Source organism: Chamaea fasciata, unplaced genomic scaffold, assembly GCF_029207755.1.
Source record: "Chamaea fasciata isolate MVZ Bird 193981 ecotype frontalis unplaced genomic scaffold, bChaFas1.0.hap1 SCAF_5, whole genome shotgun sequence".
In the NCBI taxonomy this organism is placed as follows: Eukaryota; Metazoa; Chordata; class Aves; order Passeriformes; family Sylviidae; genus Chamaea; species Chamaea fasciata.
In genome coordinates this window covers 62,169,779-62,189,378 of record NW_027094090.1, presented here as the reverse complement: position 1 = coordinate 62,189,378, position 19,600 = coordinate 62,169,779, and the positions used below count along the sequence as shown (strand labels likewise).

Sequence of the window (19,600 nt, the reverse complement as noted above, 5' to 3'; positions counted from 1 at the left end):
AACAGAAAGCCTAAGGAGAGGACACAAGATTCTGGCATTTCACAACAGAAAAGATGAACCTCTCTTCCCTTTGCCATGGGCCTGCACGTTTCAGACCTCACCCCCATAATGATCAGTTTTCTGGGAAAAAAGAGCAATCTGGCAAGTGTTCTTCCAAGGACCTACCGGTGCTACAGCCAGCCCTAATGACTGCCTTGCTCTGTACTGACCTCCTATGGCCAATTAACAACTGGGAGCCATTAACTTCAAAACGTGTTTTTTGCCTCCCCTGGGCTTATGACCACAGTAACAATTCTTAGAGAGAACAACCTCTTAAAAAGAGGGGGGGGGGGGGTTCCTGAAGGGATCTTTGCCGAAGCACAAGAATTGCCAGTGGTGGAATATCTGCTTTGGGACCAATAAAAGTGTATCAAGAAGGGGAAGGAAATTAATAAATCCAGTTGCAAATCTATTTGTGTACATTTGAAGTCAACAGAAACTAATATAAGTGAAGCAGAGACAGAATGTCTGTGATAGAAATAAAACCACTTTACTGTTTAGAATAAAAGGACACTATAAAAAGTGAACATTATGCAACATTACCTTAAAAGACAATATACATTCACTGAATATAAAATTTATAAATAACATGGAGGAAAACTGTAAACAGTGCTAGAAAATTTAGCAACAAATACATTCCTTCTGGACAAGATTTTTCACATGGGTTTGGGTCTCTCCCCAAGTTTCCATGACTATCAGGAACAGCACAGTGGCTCTATGAAGGAAGGACAGTGTCAGAGAGAAGGAGGAGCCAGTACAAGCGAAACAGCAGCAAATGTTTAGTGGGTTTTTACGGTTTTTTCTCAAGACTGGTAGCCCCAAAAGTCACTTTTACAAAAAAGACAAAAACTTTTTGCAGTTTCCTAAATTCTGTTCTGTCTTTCTAAGCTATAAAGCACATTATAAGTGAGCAGTATTTTCAGAGACATCTGCAAGGATGGAAGTTTGTTCTCATGGAAGCCTTTATTTCCAACAGCCTTTACTGTAAAAAACACAACAGTATGTTTCCCATCACTGTGAGGTAGCATTTCACTCTGACAAGTATGAATGGGATACAATGGTAGATTTAGGTTTTAGAATAGTCCCACCTAAAGGGCTACATAACTCTTCAAAACATGGGACATTTAGACTTAAAAATGGCTTTTTTTTCCCCTATACAGGGGAGGTAGAAGCCTCCCACAAGAGGACTTTATTTAAGGAACTCCATGCACAAATCTCCTCCTACTCTACCCTGTCCATTTTAGAAAAGGCAAATAGAATCTAACCTTTCCCAAACCTTCAATATGTAATTTTGTCATTTTAAAGGGGAAAACACTCTCCAGCAAGTAAGGAAAAAAAATATGCATAAATAAGAAACTGAACAGCTTCAGTCTAGAAATTAGCTATGCACTTTAAAAATATTTTTAATAATGTTGGTGTGTCTAAAGCATGGTGGCAGGGAGTGGGTGTGTAATCCTAGACATGTCCATTGGCAGGCAGAAGTGACTTAGCAAAGCAGAAGAAAGGAGAGCTGACAGAAAGTAAGAAGTCTTTGAGTCTGATTTAGAGCCTTCAATCCATGTATTGGCTTCTACTTCAGGAGTGCCTTCAGGCAGGTGCTTAATGCAAGTACGAGCCTGAGAAATGCATGTCCCTGATAGCATGCACAGAAACAAAATAAAGAAGCTTCCCAAAAGAAATGTATTTTCACTGGATTTTTCCCCCTCCTTTCGGCTCCACATTTTGAAGAGCCTTAACAACTGTTTCTTTACACAGCAAGGGCAAAGATTTGCCACCAAACCTCTGCCCCTGCCAGTCTAGCTGTCTGCATCTCAAAAATATTTTACCATCTGCAAAACAAAGTGGGAATATGCTTCACTTTCTGGTAATGCATCTGCTGTTTTGTTGTTTACAAAGCACATAGCTACATTATATCCTACGTAGGGACACAAGTCCTCATAGTATTAGAATGTAAATATTTTCACAATAATTTGAGTGCAATACTGTGATGTCTCAGCTAGCTAAATGAGTCAGTGACAGGTAAAATACACAGAGCTGCAGTTTAATGAAAATTCAAATCAACACTTCACTGCATCAAGGGGCATTTTTGTTTAGCCTTCCAAACTTGTGAGAAGTGGCTGCAGCTCAAAGAGATGCCAGCTTTGACAAGTCACCTTGAACTTGAGGAGGGCCACATCCTGCAATGCCTATTCCAAACAATGCAAACACTTAGGGTGGCTCCATCCTGCCCTCAGTGACCCACACAGATTTTGTCAGCCATGCACAACTTGAACAGAGATTGTTCCACTGGGCTCAAAGCCCAAACCCATGTTTTGCCAAAAGGAACAACTTTCTGAACCACCATCTGATCCTGTGATGGGTGTCATGAAGCACCCTACTCTCCCTCTCATCTCCAACCCATAATTTAGGAGTAGTCACAGGGAAGAGGACTTCAGAGAAGTGTTCCAAGTCTAAATCACAGGAAAATCCAATAGACTTTCAATGTGTTTTGTGCTGCATTGCCACTCAGAGCTGCTGGGAAAAAAAATACATGCAGCAGACCTAGGTATCTCTTACAGCAACTCTGTGAAAATGCCCTTTGAAGTTCATGCTAAAAATGAAGCTTTTTGCTGCAACAAGTAATCCCAGCAAATGGGGTTCAGAGGGTGTACATCTGGCAGAGCTCTGGTAGCACACAAGGAACATAAAAACACATCAGGGCCCATCTCAGACACCCTTTTTTTTCCATTTGGCAAAGAGGTGCTAAACAACTCTCCCATAATTGAGGTCACTGACAGTAAAATGCTGTATTGCCCCAAGCTGGAATCACTGCAGCAACCTTTTTCTGCTGGTGGCAGCTCTGCTTTCTAAGTGGAATGAACAGAAGATATATGGAAACTTAAGATAAATAATCATAATAATACAAAAATGAAGTTAAGCACAATCTTCTCCCTGCCCAAGCCCTCCCCATCCGAAACTTAGTCACCCATTTTGTCAGCACCCCTTCTTCACCATCATTAAAACTTAAAATACTTTTATTTGATAAGAAAAATTATATTATAGTTTTCTTAATAATAAAAAAAAACCAAAATAGAATGAAAAAAAACTTCTCCAGTCAACAGCAAAGCACAAGACAGTAAGGCTTCTCCTCCCACATGACTGCAGGACATGGTATGAGCACATGCACAGGGCTATGCTTAACAGTGCCTAGAGGGAAACACAGCACTTGACACAGAAGGAATCCTCTGGGCAGCTGAAAATTTTATGATCCTAGACAACGCTTATTAGGAGACCACTTTTTCTTGCCTAGCCCACACACACATTTCCTTTCACCATATAAACAAATGCAGCTATTGTAGCTGCAGGGGAGGAACCGTGGTGCAAGGAGTTACAGAGGAAACAATGACTGTAGCCACTACTGAAGATACACTGGAGCTTCAATATCTTAAAAGCAACTCACCGACTCGGAATGTCAATATTTCTGTCTTTAAAACACAATCAAACCATTCTTTTGTTTATAACACCAAAAAAATTCCACGTCCTGTCAAAAATAGCTTATGTCATTATGCGTATATACATCTTAGTTCAGCAAAACACTATTTTGGCAATACTTTCTTTTTTTTTTTTTTAATAATAATAAGAGTTTTAGCAAGTCTCCCCTTTCCCTCTTGCACATGATTGATTTACAGTTGTTGTTTTTGCATCTGTTTGATTTGAGGTGTTCACAAGCTGGTTTTGCTGTTGAAGCTAAGCTGCAAAAATTTCAGGGGCAAATGCTGCTCAAAACAGGATGGGACAACCCTTCATATGCTCTGCTGTAGTTGCATTTACCTCCCTGAAAATTGGGGAAGGGGCTTTTGTTTTTGAAACAACAACAGCAAGAATACAAAATACTCTCTTTTGTCCTGGGGAAAGCCAGAACTTCAAATGTGCTGTTGCATTCACACTGTGACTGAGTTAGCAAGGACAGTCAGTCAACAGTGCTTTTACCAGATGATGTGGTCAGACGCACCAGGTAAAGTCTCCCACTGCTAGAGTCAATCACATTGCCAACCTCTCCTATAGAGGAGGATTTCTTTTGGATGTCATTTTGTCCAGAGTTTAGGTTGGGTTTCTTTTCATTTTGCTTCATTGGCCTGATTAATCTGATTAATGAAATCTGTTTCCCTTAAAATAGATTTTTCTATGTATTTTCAGCACTTAGTGCATGAGGAGGGGTGATGGGAAGCCAGCGCATAGAAGAATACAGTGCCTAACTGGCATAGTTTTTAGATTTTTGTTTTCCTAAAAAAATAGAGATTATATTGCTATAGCTAATGATACATGTAAGAGACCAAGAACTCCATCTTTTTTTTTTTTTTCTTTTTTTTTCCCTCCCATTTTTCCCTCTGGTGTGCAAAAGTAAGCTCCCAAATGTTGTCTGATCAAAATGAGTGGTATCAAAAAATGGAAAAGGTGATTACAAATTCAGTAAGGTAGCACAGACTTTTTTCTTTCCTTTTTTTTTTTTCCTTTTCTTTTTTAAGTGTTCGAAGTGCTAGAATTTGCATGAAAATAGGCACTAATTTCATTGTCATCATCACGATCTGGTAAGAGTTAGTGTCCAAAGGAAGATCAGCCACAAGTAAGGGAGAGGGGAGATAAGGAAAGGAAGAGCTGCTCAGGGATCTGTGGCATTGATTATCGTTTTGTCTGGAGGTGCCCATCCTCTATACCAGCTGCAGTAGCCTTCCACCCTCTGGATGCAGGCATAATGCTTTGCTTGATATCCCAAGTGGCCGAAGTTGGAGAGCATGTCTGTCCAAATGCACTCATTCTTGGAGGTAGCAAAGCAGGGCAAATAGTAGCAAGGCCTAATCTGTAATTGGAAAGAGAAATCAGGTAAGGCTACATGTAAAAACAACATTATATAAAATGTCTTTTAACAGAGACAAGTGATTCAAAATTCCACTGCCTCAAACCTTGCTTACTAATCCAAAATTCAGCCTCAGTCCTGTAAGCACGTAAGCATGTGCTTAGCTTCACAGACACAGCTAATTCTGTAGTGAAAAGGGCTTTTCAGGTGCAGGAAAATTGAGCTTATGTCTATGTTTTTGCAGGCCTGACGCCATGTGCAAAAGTCTTAGTTCCAGTGCCAGGCTGTGGGGTTTTAAGTACTCAAAATGTTTACACAGGAAAAAAGCTGGACATATCTTGCCAAGGCTTTGGTACCTGATTTCATTCACCTGCAAATGATTCTGCATAGATTCTGAAAGTCTTCCCCAATCCCAATTAACTCCAACAGGTTATTAAATGCATAGACTCTGCATTTGATTGCCTCTTCTCTGGTCGCAACACTAAAAATGAACTTTACATCTCCTCTGTAAAAACTGTCCTCCATTTCTCTTCCTGGCTGTTCTCCGCCACCACTGAATATTACCAGCCAGGAGAAACAGAGTTCTTGGGATTGAATGTCTGAATGCCACCTTAGAGACACACATACCTTGCAGCCACAGCCCAGGTGATAGCGGTGGTTCAGTCCTTTGCGCTGGGACAGAGTCAGCCGGTCCCATTTCTCATACCAGTTGCACAGGCCAGTGTAAACCTTCCCCTCATACACCCGGCCTTGAAAACAGACACACGGTCACAAGTTAGCACTTCTCAGCTCAAGCACTTCTTTCGTTTCCTGACATTGCTAATGCTCTCAATATGTTTGGCTTCAGCCACTGCTCAGCAAATGCTTTCTTTTTATTAACTGGTTCAGGAATCTCTGGCCAGCAAGATAACAGCACTTCTGAAAGTGAGGAGTGTTGTGCCGGCTGAGAGCACCACCAGCAATGTGCAAGTTAGTAATGCTGTCCAGCTCCTCTTAACAACAGAGCAAATGAACTGACACCTGCCCTAGAAACAAGACTTGGCAACTGCCACATGTCCATCCCCCTGCATCCCCCTATTGCAGCAGCCTGCATTTCTCCAGCTCATTCCAGAAACGACCTTCCATTTCTAACACAGACCAGTAGCACCCAGTTCCCTGTGACAGACATCCCAACTCAGGTATAAACTGAGAGCCATGAACTGTTATACAACGTACTTGTCACAGCATGCCTGGGTATAAGATACACTTTAGGAAAGAGAAGGACATCTAGAGAGTGAAGTGATTCTCAGAGTAGAGTACTGAACACTAGAATACTGTTGGCCATCTTAACACTTAGGAAATTGTGTACAGAGCTGTCTACACCACCGGCTGCGTCCTTAGCAGGTGTATGTATAAAACAGAAGAGGTTTTGTTTATGGAGAAGTACAAGGGCCTTTACCTGTAATTAGATATTGGTACTTGTTGACCTCCAGCTTGACTCCACAAAGACTCTCAGAGGCTTCTGTGTAGATGTACTGAACATGTGGCATTATCTGGAAGCCCCTGTACATCTAGAGAAAGATAAAAATGCTTTCAGTAATCTTAAGAGGACAAATTTCACTTAAGGTTCTTTATAATCCACATTCTTAGCTTGTGGTGGTAAGCAATAAATTTTCTGGTTTTTACAAGAGTGAAGGAATAATGACACTGGCTGGACTCATGGAAGTCTCCTACCAGATCTGCTGGTAAAGCAGAAAAACCACCTGCTAATAAGCCACTGCAATTCAGCACAGGGACCAGTTTTTCCCATTCATATTAGTTCCAGTGGCACTGACTGAACCAAGTGCCAATGCTGAAGGCTCTGCCAACATCCTGAATTTTTTTTTCCCCTTATAAAGGTCATAATTAGGGAGAAATAAAATTAGTTCAAGCTTGGAATCTTTCTCCTCTGTGTGATTTAAACAATTTCTTCCAAACTAAGGGGTTTTTCTTTTAAACAATTACTCGATTTTCCAGTGTTGCTGCTGTAAGAGTTTCAAACCTTTGGCGCTTGATCTAAGTCATCAAGGCAGACACCTCCTTCTCAAAGGCGTAGAACACACAACTCCTGCTGACCTCAGCAAGGACTTAATGTTTCTCTAACTCAGTTAATGCGGACATTGAATTCTACACCATCTTCTAAAATTAGTCGCGTACTGACGGGCGCCATAAAGAAAATATCATGTATACATAATTCCTCTACACTCCTCCTTCATAATCTTTCTTCCAGCTCAGTTTAATTGAAACATGAGCCCACACATACACTGGCAGTTGGATTCAGTCAGAAATTAGCACGTCCCCATCTGACCTGGCCTTACTGCTGCAATTTAGAGAAACTCATGCCCACCTGTTAGCAGCATAATGAAGTCTTTGCATAGCAATGAAACAACCACTACATGTGCACACTGGACTATCAAACATATCCTATTTTTGAAACACAGAGGATTATTTTCCTGAGAATTTAATATTTAAAATTTGTCTGTCTTTTCAAAGCATTCAGTCACTCTTTTTTCCCTGACAACTCCACAAACGGCCAGTATTTAGAAGTTAAAGAAGAAACAATACAAGTCAGAGAGACTCCGTTTCCTGGCATTTCCCAGCCTAGCCTTTTCTCTCTCATCTTTACTGATAGACAGCATTCACATTCAGCTCAGTAGTAAACATTAATTATTTAGGCATCAGAGGACCAAAAAATCCCAAACAATCCCAGAGCTATAGACCCTTGCTGCTCTGTCACTTAAGCTGTAGTATTCTTCTCCAGACTGCATTCTATTCCTTGAAGTCCCCTATTACCCCAGGGTTCACCATTCCCCCACCTCCTTTAAAAAGAACAAATCTTTTTCTTTCTGAAAGAACATCTGTTAATTTAACAGACTTTATGCTAGGCCCAAATACTTAATATAAAATCATAAAAAGTAACAATTAATTCTGCTATGCTGAGGGGGCATATTATCTTTGGAACATCTATGGAATGTCAGCCAGGTGAGTTTTTTTCTCTTTAGATAGATTCCCCTAATCAGTATGATCTTGTACCAGTGTCACAACTCAGTAACAGCACTGCTGGGTACAGTAAAAGACATGCTAAGGAGTTTGCATTTTCCAGCCTTTCTTCTATACCCAGCTAATATGCAAGGAAAGTATTTTTTTCAATGAATCCTACTGTATCTACAAAAACTCACAGATCATGCTTGAAATATGACATTGTATCCATAAGTGGCCAGTGGAGATGGAAGAAGTGAACTTTACCTAATCTCTGCTTTATCCCTGCAATTTTCTTGGTGTCAGATGACCTACTCAGATTTTCCAATCCAGTCAACACAGCTGGAGATCTGGATTCTGGCACAAGCATCCTGTCTGTCCTTGGATGAGTTATTTAGCCCTCAGCACACTTTTTTGTCTTGCCTCCCAAGGGTACTGTGAGGAAAGGCACATAGAATTAAAGTCACGTGTCCAGACCCCTTTCTAGTGGGTGTCACACCAAGAAGCTCAGACAACACTATCTAAGCAGATAAAACTAGCCAAGATAACAGCTGGGACTGCCCAGTCCCTCCAGGCAGTCCATTATCAACACTGCAGAGAGCTGCACACTGTGCATGACAGTGCAAGGGATGTGTCACTCACACTGCTGAGCTCCCAGTCATGTTGGGCTAATTAAATATCCGTTATAGGGTCTGCTCATGGACAGGCACACTTGGAGCCCTTTCTTCCTCTTGCCCACAGGGCTATGAGCTACACTAATCATTCCCCTGGGAAGCTGCTCAGGTCCTTCCTACAAGACTCTTACAGTCATCACTTTTCACATCTTCTGAGTCATCAAGCCCAACATGACTGCCTAGGAAGTAGCCAGTGATGCTGAACTGAGCTTGTTGTTCAGCTCCTGGATCTAATTTCCTGTTCACATTACCATCAGGGCCACCACTGTCAAGGCTGCTAAAGAATGCATGCTCAGCCTCCCAAAATGCACTTCCACTCAGCCCTCAGTAACTGCCATGCTGACTGAACCCACGCTGGCATAGAGAGGGCCTCCCACACCCTCTGATGACTGAACAAAATTCACCAGGAGGACCTCAGTTCTCAGGGAAGGAAATAGAAAGTTTGGCAAGGGGGAATCTTCTACAGATGCCCGCTGTTAAAATAAAAAAAACAATACCTTGAGCTTTTTCTTTTGGATATTCAAAGTGTCTTGGAAGTGCTGTTAGATCAGTCATGAGAAACCCACCCATAAAGGTAGCCTCTCTCCTAACTGCTACCCTCTGTAGTAGTTAGTTCTCCTGTCCCCACAAATGTGTAGTTTTGGAAGCATAACAGGGAATAAAGTATTAGCAAGCATGACATGGTGATGTCTGCTAGTGCTGCTCTATTTCCATCTGTGTCAGCATTCCCCTTAGCAGCCTCCATACTGCCTCAGAAATGCACAGGCAAATCCCGCGGTGGTTCCTGCTGCTTAAATGACTTCACCCTGTAAAACTGTTCATGATATTCCTCCCTCTATCCCTCCCATGTGAGGTGGCACCAGATAACAAGAGCTGGGAGTCACACTTTGCCTAACCTTCAGTTACCTAAAATATAGGCAATTCACAGGAATCAGGCATCCTCTCTAGTCAAATGCCAAGAACAAATACCTCCAGAACAACCCAGCCCTTCCTAAAATAGCTGCCTACAACTTGTGGGCTGAATTACACTTTGGTGGCTCCTCTCTCTACCCATTGACAATCAAGAGAGCAGGAAAGACTCAACACCTCATTTTAGTCTGTCTAAAATTAAACTAAATTAATCCTACCCCACTTCTTTCCTCTTGGGACTATCACGTTTCCCCCCATAGACTCATTTTACAGATAAGCAACAAACCAAGGAAAGTCTCCTTGCTTCTGGCAGCCTGTGCGGGGTGCTGCCATGGTCAACCAGGATTGTTTGTGCTCATGGAGGAGAAATATCTTATCTACTTGTTTCCTTTGGAGTTTCCTGAAATAGGCTTGGGCCATTCTCAGAATGCAGTGCAAGATCACAGAACATATAGGGGTTAGGTCAGTCCTGTGCAGATTTATGACACGTGATCTCAAGGTATTCTTATATTATTTGAGAAAGCAGTGGGGAGGGGCAGAGGCTGCTTGGAAAAGCACAAGGCCTCTTCAGACAACAAGCCTGAACTCTAGAAAGCCTGGCACTGTTCTGTCCCTGTGGGCTGATCTTGTACTCCAGTCCAGGCCCCAAGCTGGCTTAGTTGTGAAATGCAGCAACGAGTTCAGGAATGTTAGTGAGATAAAGAATCTAACCAGGCAAACTCCAAGGAGCCCGTGAAAGAACTGTGGAGATGGTTTGTTGCCCTTTAAGCTTTTCAATGCTTTCCACAGGCAATTCAGCACAAACTGATAGACCAAATGGCTTGTTTATTTTTCACCTGCAGGTGCAGAAGGGTTTATGCAGACTGACATGTTAGTTTTATCTTCAGAGTTGTTCCCATGCAGCTGTGCAGAGCCATAGGACTCCTTAGTTCTCTTTTCAGCAGGAAGACAGTCAGCTCTTATTGGAGCAAACAAGGGAGAAATTTGCTGCGTCACTCTGAACTCTCCCACTGTATGTAATTAAATCTCTCTTTATACTGAAGTCTCTAAGCTCAGCAGAAAGACAGCAGGGTTTCCAAAGAAGACGCTTGGTTTGTTTATGAAGAACTATGTCCTCCGGACATTCCAGTCCTACTGAGAACTTTGCTTCAGGTTCCTTCCTGCCAAAGGTCACAGTTAAATGTCCAGTACAACATCCCACCAGCCCACCATCCAGGCAGCAGACATAAGGGCAGTTTGGCCAACATACAATTTCCTCTTTAAAATCCCTCTTGCTTTTGCTGGACACAACTTTCTGAAAAAGCACTGGAAATGCTCCTGCAGAAAGGCCCTGTGCTGCAGAATAACCCAATGAAAACAGCCAGGACAGGCTCAGGTGTCTTAGAAGAGCAGCAGTGTTCTGAGTGGTAAAGGGTAGTAGCTCATTTCAGGGAACTAGCACTGTTCTGTTCATGGTCGTATGTTAGACAGGAAGCACCAAACTCTTGGCACTGAGAAGGAGGAAAAGTAGTGGTACTGGACAGACCAGGATGAAATCAGAAAGAGAAGCTGATGAAGCCACTGCAGCATGTGCACGCTGAGTAGTTTTGTGAAGCAGGGTACGCTTGCTGAGCTGCAGTGACAAAACTGGAGAAGAACTGCACAGAGTGCTGCAAGCCTGAGGAAGCCAACAGCAGCCATAAAAAAGTGTCAGCGTTGTCTCATTATTGCCAATACAACCAGTTGCTTTGCTTTTTTACAAATATATATTTCTTTTGGAATCTTGCAGAGAAATTTTTAAGGTTAAGGAAGTCAACAAGCCCAGCACCTCACACCCTCTAATTCAAAGTGCAGGCATTCCACTCTTGTGGAACAGCCATGCCAGGACCAGATTTGGCTACGTGCATGGTTTTGCGACAGCTTATGAAACAGGCTTTGCGTCTCCTCCTCCCTGCTTTTGTGCTTAGCTATAAACTGCCTTATAAAGAGAGTTACTGTTACAAGGCAGGCAAGCGACTGCTTTTTTCTGAACCTTTACTTTGTCTAATATGTTTCAGATTTCTGCAGTCTCTGCCAAGCTTTTCCATTCCCTTTCTTTTTTTTTTTCTTTTTTTTTTTTTTTCCTAAAGACATAAACCAGTCTTATGACTGGAATGGCATGGCCAAGAAAAACAATCTAGGGCTGATTTTGAGCATTACATAACAAGGGGGCAGTTTAAGAAAAAAACCCAAGTCCAAAGCAGCAGGTTGAGTGCAGTTTGTGCAGCAAAGAATTAGAGCTCTGAAGAAAGAAACTAAAGAAATCATGCAACTGGTGTAGTTCTACCTCTTTTTTATCTCTGAATCAATACTTCACAGCTCTTCTAATCCGACAATATTTAAAAGCCACAATGCTCCATTTAGCTTTATATAAAGAATCGCTATATGATTTTCATTTGTTTTGTACATGGAAAAAATGCCGTAAACCCAACTGGTGGTCACAAAGAAAGCACGGAAAGAAGAGAAACAAGCACTCTCCCAAGGCTGGCAGACCCTCTACCATAATTTCCTTCTTTGATTTAATGAAAGTGCTGCATGGAAAAGCTGGCATTTCCAGTCTAATGCTGTGCATGCTGAACACAAAACACATCTTCAGTACCTAGAGAAGACCACCAGGCATCTTTTACTATGAGAAATCTTAAAATAATGGAAGAATTCAGGTATTCAGCAATGTATGTCAGGAATGATCTCTTCCTGCTCCTTTCCCCTCTTCAGGTGAATTTCTACCAATTGCTGGTTTCCTCCCATTCCGTATGGCCAGTACAAAAAGCGGAGGTGCTGTTAAGTATGCAAAGTGTTTGTTATTACGTGTTAATTAGATTCCTTACCATATCTACTAGCCTGTGGGAAATGTCTGCAAACATACCTTCATCTGCTTGACTGTGTATCGCATCGTCCCAAAAGGTCCATCTTTCATGAGCTTCTTTCCTACCACTTTAGCTCGGATCACTGTCATAAGGGAGGAAAAAAAATACAGCAAATTAGAGACAACTTTACACAATATTTATGCTATACCCTCCACTTAAAAACAAACAAACAAACAAACAAAAAACCACCACAAAACTGTTTAGATAAATTATCCTGCAAAATAAACAAAACTCCAGATCAACCTTCCTCTCAATTTATTCTAAATCTCACATACAGTGAAGACATGTTAAACAGGATGGCAAAGCAGGTGTTTATTTAGAGGAAATCTGGTTCTGTGTGAAAAATAAGAGCAAGTATTATTTGTGGTTAAGTCTCACTGAAATCTGCAGAGAAGACTGTAGCTGGGACCAAGACAGACTAAAATCTTTGCAACAAACCAAATTTGTGATGTCTTAATCTCAACATACAAGATGATGTTCAATAGGATACTACTTTTAAATTGTTCTTTGTGTGCCCAATGCAGCTTCTGTTTCCCAATAAACATAACTCAGTACGGAGCACTAGAATATCCCGTATCTGGGATTTCATTACAACTCCCACCTTTGAGATACCACAGAACTAACAAATGCTCCCTTGAACAAACAGCTACTGTGCAAAACCAGATTATTCAGCAACCATCAAGCGCCCAGTGAAAGCTGCCAGGCCAGCCAGAAGTCACCTGGAAGACAAGCTAAAGCTGACCCATCAGATCTTATGTACGCTGCACTGCATTTCCTCCTGGACACCAAGGGGCAGTGTGTGCTCTGTGGCCCAGGTACCGCCACTGTACCACAGACACATCACAGCAATGTCAACTGAGCCCAAGCCACCACAGATAAGGATTTTTAGGTCCCATAGATAAAGATTTTTTTTTTTCTGGATCCAGTGGGAAGCTTAGAGTCAGTGCTTAATGAAGGGTTCTCTTGCTCAACCATTTTTCGGGCATTCCACACATACACAAAAGAAAATTTAAAAAACTATTCTATCGATCCTCTTTGACAAAGTTCTGCAACCACCTGCTCATCTCAGCAGAGAAGAAAAGCTCAGGGACAGGGCAGGCATTATCCATTTTAATCTATCTCACAAAACCAAAAAAACCTGCAGGGAGGCATAGAAAGGAGACAAAGAGGTGGAAGCAGGAAAACACAGTGAGTTATTTGCATTACAGCACTATCTAACAGCAGCAACAAAGTTCAGGGATATGTTTTGCTGAATATAAAGGACATTAAACAAGCATCTTGTTGCATCTTAGCTTATTTAGATTTCAAATCTGTAAAAGCCCACTGGAATGAATGGGGAAAAGAGAAGACTAAGGGTTTTTTTACTACCTAGGTCCACCTAAGGAGGCAAAAGCTTGTCCCAGCTTTTGGAACAATCAGAACAGATTTAAAGAAACAGATACATCTGGTTTTACATACCAATTCCCAGACCTTGTTCCACGAGGGTGGTGTGAAATGAAGACAAATCCACTCTGCTCTGATTTATGTCCTGTGCTTCAGCCAGACTTGTCAAAGAAATTTTAAACTAGGTAAGACAGTCCTGGCTTTGATTCAAAGAACCAACAGGATCTTCATTCATTGAGTGTAAAACTTCCTTTTTCTTTTTCTTGAAGTTTTATTTCCCAATGACAGTAAAAGCAATTTTATCGATTCTTCCATTAAACAAGTTATTTCAACTTCAATTTACTCTCATTTTCAAACTTCAGTAGCTATATTGCACTGTGTGCTTGAGGACTGCAAGTATCTTTAAAGAACTAGCTTCTTCCACTTGCTGCCCCCAACCACCACAACCATCACCAGCAAGGCTACAGAAACCAGACCAAGTTTGTCAAGTTTGACTGTCCAAGGGTCAGTGAGAAAGAACACAATTCCTTAAGGCTTTATGAATTCCAGGAGAGCTCACTAACACTGGAGTCTATGGCAGAGAGTGTCAAAAGTCTTATCTTCATCTGCTGATACACTGAAATTGAAAAAACTGGTGTTTGCCCAACACATCTAAAACCAACAACAAAAAAATCTTATATCTTATTGACAATGATAAGAAATATACTAAAAGGCAGTATTACAAAATGCTAGGGTTTCCAAAGCAGAATACAGTTAGCATATAAGATCACAAGCACATTCTCAGTTTCTGACAAAATACCTAAAAAAAATTTTCTTCATGTATTTCACTCCTAGCTTGTCAATCCTTTGACTTCTAGTTAGGGTATCACAGCCACTTCAGACAGAAGCTTTGATTTACAGGCTAATCAACAGCTTCATCAAATAGTCAAAATGCACATCTCCACTAGGATGTAAGAGCATTCCAATTTCAACTAATAATACCCTTGCAAACAAGTAGAAGGGTCTGTATTTTCCTAGTATTGTTCCCTAATAAAGTTGGAGAAGAACAACCATCCTAGCAAATTCACCTAGAAAAGCCATGACAAACCTTAGTGTGGACTGTCACTTCAAGCCTCTTGTAAGAGGACCAAGCCCTCTGTTTTTCAGAAAATTTGCCTTTATCACTCCAATGGTAACATTTCTAGCTAAGTTCTTTTCTTTACTGAAGAGCTAGAAATGAAAAAATAACCCACCCTGCATAAATTTTCCCATATTAAAGGAAAAATCAAGCTGTTAGCCAAGTAACAGAGGATATTCCAAGTTAAATCTATCACCTGTAATTTGTGAGATTAAATTCCCATCCCTGAGGATGAGATGCCTCTGAGCTGCTGGAGAGAAATGCTGGATGGACAGAACTGCTCAGAGGTTGCTCTTGCATGTGCAGCTTCAACCCCCTAAGGCTCTGCACACAACAGCCACTTGTACACCTTGCTCAGAGCAGAGCTCCACGCTGCACATCTGCAGCCATGTGTTTCCCAGTCCCTATATTTTCTCCTTCAAACCATCACTCCCCAGTTATATGGCTGGGCCACTCTTCACAGCTGGCCAGAAAATAAAGAACATTGCTCCTGACTGAGCAGGGGCCATGCACACTTGCCAGAGGAACTTTTCATCCTCTGTGAATTATCTGAAATTTACAGCATTTCTGTTGCAAACTCAGTCCATGTTAAGTTAATCGATGTTTACTGCTGCAGACTCCAACTTCTTGAGCAGAATGAAGCAAAAGGTGCTGTGACTGCTCTCCTGAGCTCCTCCCTTCTCCTTGAAGCTCTACTACAGTCCTGCTACTACTGATGGGAAACTTTATCCCACACAAGTGGTCACCAAAATAGCTACATATTTTTAAACCACAATTCCTTTGAAGCACTGCCTATGAAAATACTCCAAGATGAATATTTCTCAGTACTTTGGGGTTTCAGGTCAGGTCACTTTGTGGGACTGGAGCAGTTGGCAAGGTCTCATGAGTGATTCGTAATTATTTATGAAAAGCTAAATTAGACAAGGATATAAATCTTAGTAAGATAAGCATGGCAGCCATGTCATGATACAAAGAGGAGAAAACATATGTATTGCTTCTCAACGTTTGACATGATTAAAAAATTAAGGAGGAAACATCCCCTCATGAAAGGAAGGAAACCAGGCTTTTAGTTGAAACTCTAAAAAAAAAAAACAAAAATAATAACTTGCTGTGTTTGAGTATTCAAGAAATGCATCTAAGAATGTATCACAATTAGGGTGTTTTTCTCTTTTCCCTGTTTTTTGTTTTTTTTTTGTTTTTTTTTTTTTTTGTGGTTTTTGTTTGTGGTTTGTTTTTTTTTTTTTTTTAATGTAAACTAGCCTGGTAGTTAGGAAAACAGAGATGGCTCAGATTTGCCAGGAGTCGTATAGTGCCAACAGCTACCAGTTTGTGTTTCCCTGCCATCTCTAGTGTGGTACAAAATGTCTGCAGGTGCAAGAATACATATAAATACAGGCAAAAATCACCCACATCTTTTCCAAAAGGATAAGGTCCTATAAAGGCAAACAAATCAGAATGGGCATACGAGAAAAAGCAACTTTTTATTTACCCATATATATATATATATATATATAACTCAAGTACTCTTTAATTTATCCCGCACTCTGTGGCCATTTTCTTAAGTATTCCAGGGAGAATAGGCCTAAAGGCAAGGTATGAAGCAGAAGAGGACGTTGACTTTACATCTGAGGTGGCAGAAGGCACTCTTTTCACGAGTCAAGGAGCAGAAAAACAGGCAATGAGAGATTAAGACATGCACTTGCAAAGCTGAGGAAACAACACAGTGAAAAGACTTGTAGCCACCAATTCCATCCAGGCACACAGTAACTACTACATGTGTAGTAGCTCTTTTTCCCAACTGACAAGCAAATGTCCTGGTTCAATCCAGCCCGCGGATTATCGGGACCAGCCACTAGATGGCGACCCTGTCCCAAATCTTACCTCCCCTTGATGAGAGGGCAGCGGTACAGACCCAGGCTAACACCACCAATCCCAGCTGTTTGCTCAACTACACCATGAGAACCAGATGCTTTCACGCAAGTGGGCTGGTTCTCATCCATAAACAGCATTTTAAACGGAGGCACGCCCTTCAGAGACCAGGATTTGCTCCAAACCCATTTCCCTTGTGACCAATTACCATGAACGGCTCATGAGGGTAACGACTGCTACACTTCTCATTATTGTTTCAAGGATTTATTTTATTGGTGTGCAATATGAGTAATTTTAAGTGAAAGCTTTAGCTGAAATGCATGCTCACTGCATTTAAGTCAGTGAAGGATGTGGAGGACTCGTTGTTTACTAATGGAGACACACGGGACAAGTTATTCTCCCAGGCCGTTCTCTGACATCCAAATAGTGGCTAAATAAAGTATATAGGGAACAGCAACATGGCTGGAAGGCTGAAGAAAAGCTCCTTCTGTCCTGAGGCCACTACACCAACACCTAAAAACACTGCTTGAACACCAGACATGTGACATGCAAAGGAGGATGGTTGCCATTTTATTAATCCAAAGACTATACAAGGGTTCACTTGCAAGAGAAATTTACTGAGACCTTTTTTACCAGCTTTTCTAGCAGCTCTCCCGTTTGATCTGCCTCACAAGAACTCCTTTCTATGCTGCTACATTTTGGAAGGCTCACATCACACAGGGCTAAGGCAGCAGGTATGTTTTAGACTCCTGAGTATACCTAGCACACTACAAGTATATAGTATTATAGTATGTATTAGTGTCATTTATGGGGTGTCCCCAAATGTGGTCAAGGCAGGATGCTTTTACACACAGATTTTCTAGTACTGGTGCTGATGGTGCTGCTAAGATGGAATTGCTGTCTCCCTTGCTCACTCTCACAAGATGCATTCCTTTTCCCACTCCCCCAGCTGATCTGTTAGCAATTACTACCAATACTCTTGGCTGTCCTAAAACCAGAGGACCATAACTAATGGTGGATTGTGTCCTTTGAACTGGAAGTACGGCCCAACTGTATGCAGCCTCTTGGGAGGTTCTATTAAATTGCCTGGTGGCTGCAGGCTTCTATGAACAGTGAGTAGCTGATGCCTGCTTTAGGAGGGGAAAGAGATAGCAGCCCTTCATCCATTCCTCCATTTCCACAGGAAAGCAGCATGAAGAGGGAAATACTGATTACAGCAGGGGATTTATGAAGAGGGGAAAAAACCGAGCCAGTTTTGATGATCTGTTAGTACTGAAAGCAGCCTCCTCGTCCATAACCAAAACAGAATTCCTTTACAAATCAGAGTGTTGAATTTGAAGGCTTCTTGCAAAGCACAAGAAGGCTGAAAAAATACCACAGGGGAGCTTTCTTTTGCCTCATTCCATCATGACCTTCATCCAAAGCCAAAAAAGGCAAAACAAACCCCTTTTGCTTTGTCTTTGAAGAAGTTAAATCCAGCTGTGCTGGTACACAGCATCACCAAAGAACATGAAGGAAGCAAAAAAAAAGGTAGTGAAGTTAAGAGGTTCACTGCTGGTTGCCTTCCTCCCATACCCTGACTAACAAACTAGTTCCTATTATTGGCACTCCAAGTCTTGACTTCTCATCTTTTCAAAGTGCTCTCAGGAGCACTAACAGAGAAGGAGCACCTTTTCAACACCATTCCCCTCTGCCAGTCAGTTGCCGAGTGAGTACCACATTGTAAAGGACGTGTTTACATCAGCAGGTGGGTTGGTAAATAATGATGAAAGCCGAAATAAAAACAGGAAAGCAAGACACATATAACTTTCCTTCCCCTGTTCTAACCAGAATTATGACATTTACTTTTGGCCTTTGTTTTACAGATCCAAAGTAACTTTCCCTGTCTGTGGCAAGTCTATTTGAAGGCCACCCCCAAAAAAGTGGAAGTCAATTAAATGGGTTTGCCCAGGTCTAAGCTCCACATAAAACAACTGATCACAATTACACTTGCTAAATATTAACCACATTTCCTATCCCTGCAGATTTCTTTGCCACTGAGAGTCTGTTTGCACAACATTCTGTGCGGCTTGATTTCTAACACAGCAAAATAAGGAGTGATACAACTTTCTCACACAAGACTTTGATTGTGTCAGACCTTCCATCATCTCAAAAAGTATAAACTGCTCCCGAAGGGCTTTACTTGGGAGAAAGTTAATCCTCCCAACAAGACCATAAATTAAAGAAACAAGGTTGCATAAAACAACCAGGCAGAATTTGGTTAGTGGTTGGCATTTCACCCGTAGCTTATTAACTGGATCCAACCTTTGTGGATGGCAGCAGTATCAAGCAGTTTTCTCTCTCCCTATACGGTGCATCTGAACCTGTGGAAGTCCAAGCACCCTTTGAAATACATTAGAATCAGAGAAAAACAAGAGAACTCTGTTAAATGAGAACCTGCAAATTCTCTTCTGGGCACTTCTTTCAGGTTCCTATATGCAACTTGGTCAAAGACTCTTCAACTTCCCAGCACTGCCCCTGCATTTAACTCCTGATGTTTCTTCCCCTGCTTCACCATCATACACACTGTTGGGAAGATAGAGGGAAGACTGAATGGAGAAGGAAGAATGGATGGATCTGAAATGCATTTATATCCATTTAGAAGACCCAAGCAGAATCTCTTAGATCCATATGTAGATGTTAGTACGTGTAAAAACTAGCTTCAGGAAATACTTCATGAAAAACACAGAGAAGCTAAAGGAAGAAAAGAAGAAAAAAACCTACTGTCTCTTGTTACCAGCTATTACACCTACTAAACTCAGTGAAGCCAGGTAGACATAAGAGATTAGATAGATCAGGCACAGAGTTGAGTTACTGGAGTTACATGTGTTGCTGGGTTAGTCTCACAGCTTGC

General features: G+C 41.4%; 2 protein-coding genes across 3 annotated transcripts in view; one reads left to right on the top strand and one right to left on the bottom strand.

Moving 5' to 3' along the window:
- SYN3 (synapsin III) overlaps positions 1-19,600 on the top strand; it is a 184,693-nt gene that overhangs the window by 60,128 nt on the left and 104,965 nt on the right. The window lies entirely within an intron of this gene.
- The window catches only part of TIMP3 (TIMP metallopeptidase inhibitor 3), a 37,346-nt gene continuing 18,252 nt past the window's right edge, over positions 507-19,600 (bottom strand). Inside the window, exons 2-5 of the mRNA XM_066183996.1 lie at positions 12,338-12,420; positions 6,312-6,423; positions 5,501-5,622; positions 507-4,876 (exon numbers count right to left, since the gene is read on the bottom strand). Of these exons, the coding sequence (XP_066040093.1) occupies positions 4,679-4,876; positions 5,501-5,622; positions 6,312-6,423; positions 12,338-12,420 (515 nt within the window). The 3' untranslated portion in view covers positions 507-4,678. The remainder of the gene's footprint in view (positions 4,877-5,500; positions 5,623-6,311; positions 6,424-12,337; positions 12,421-19,600) is intronic.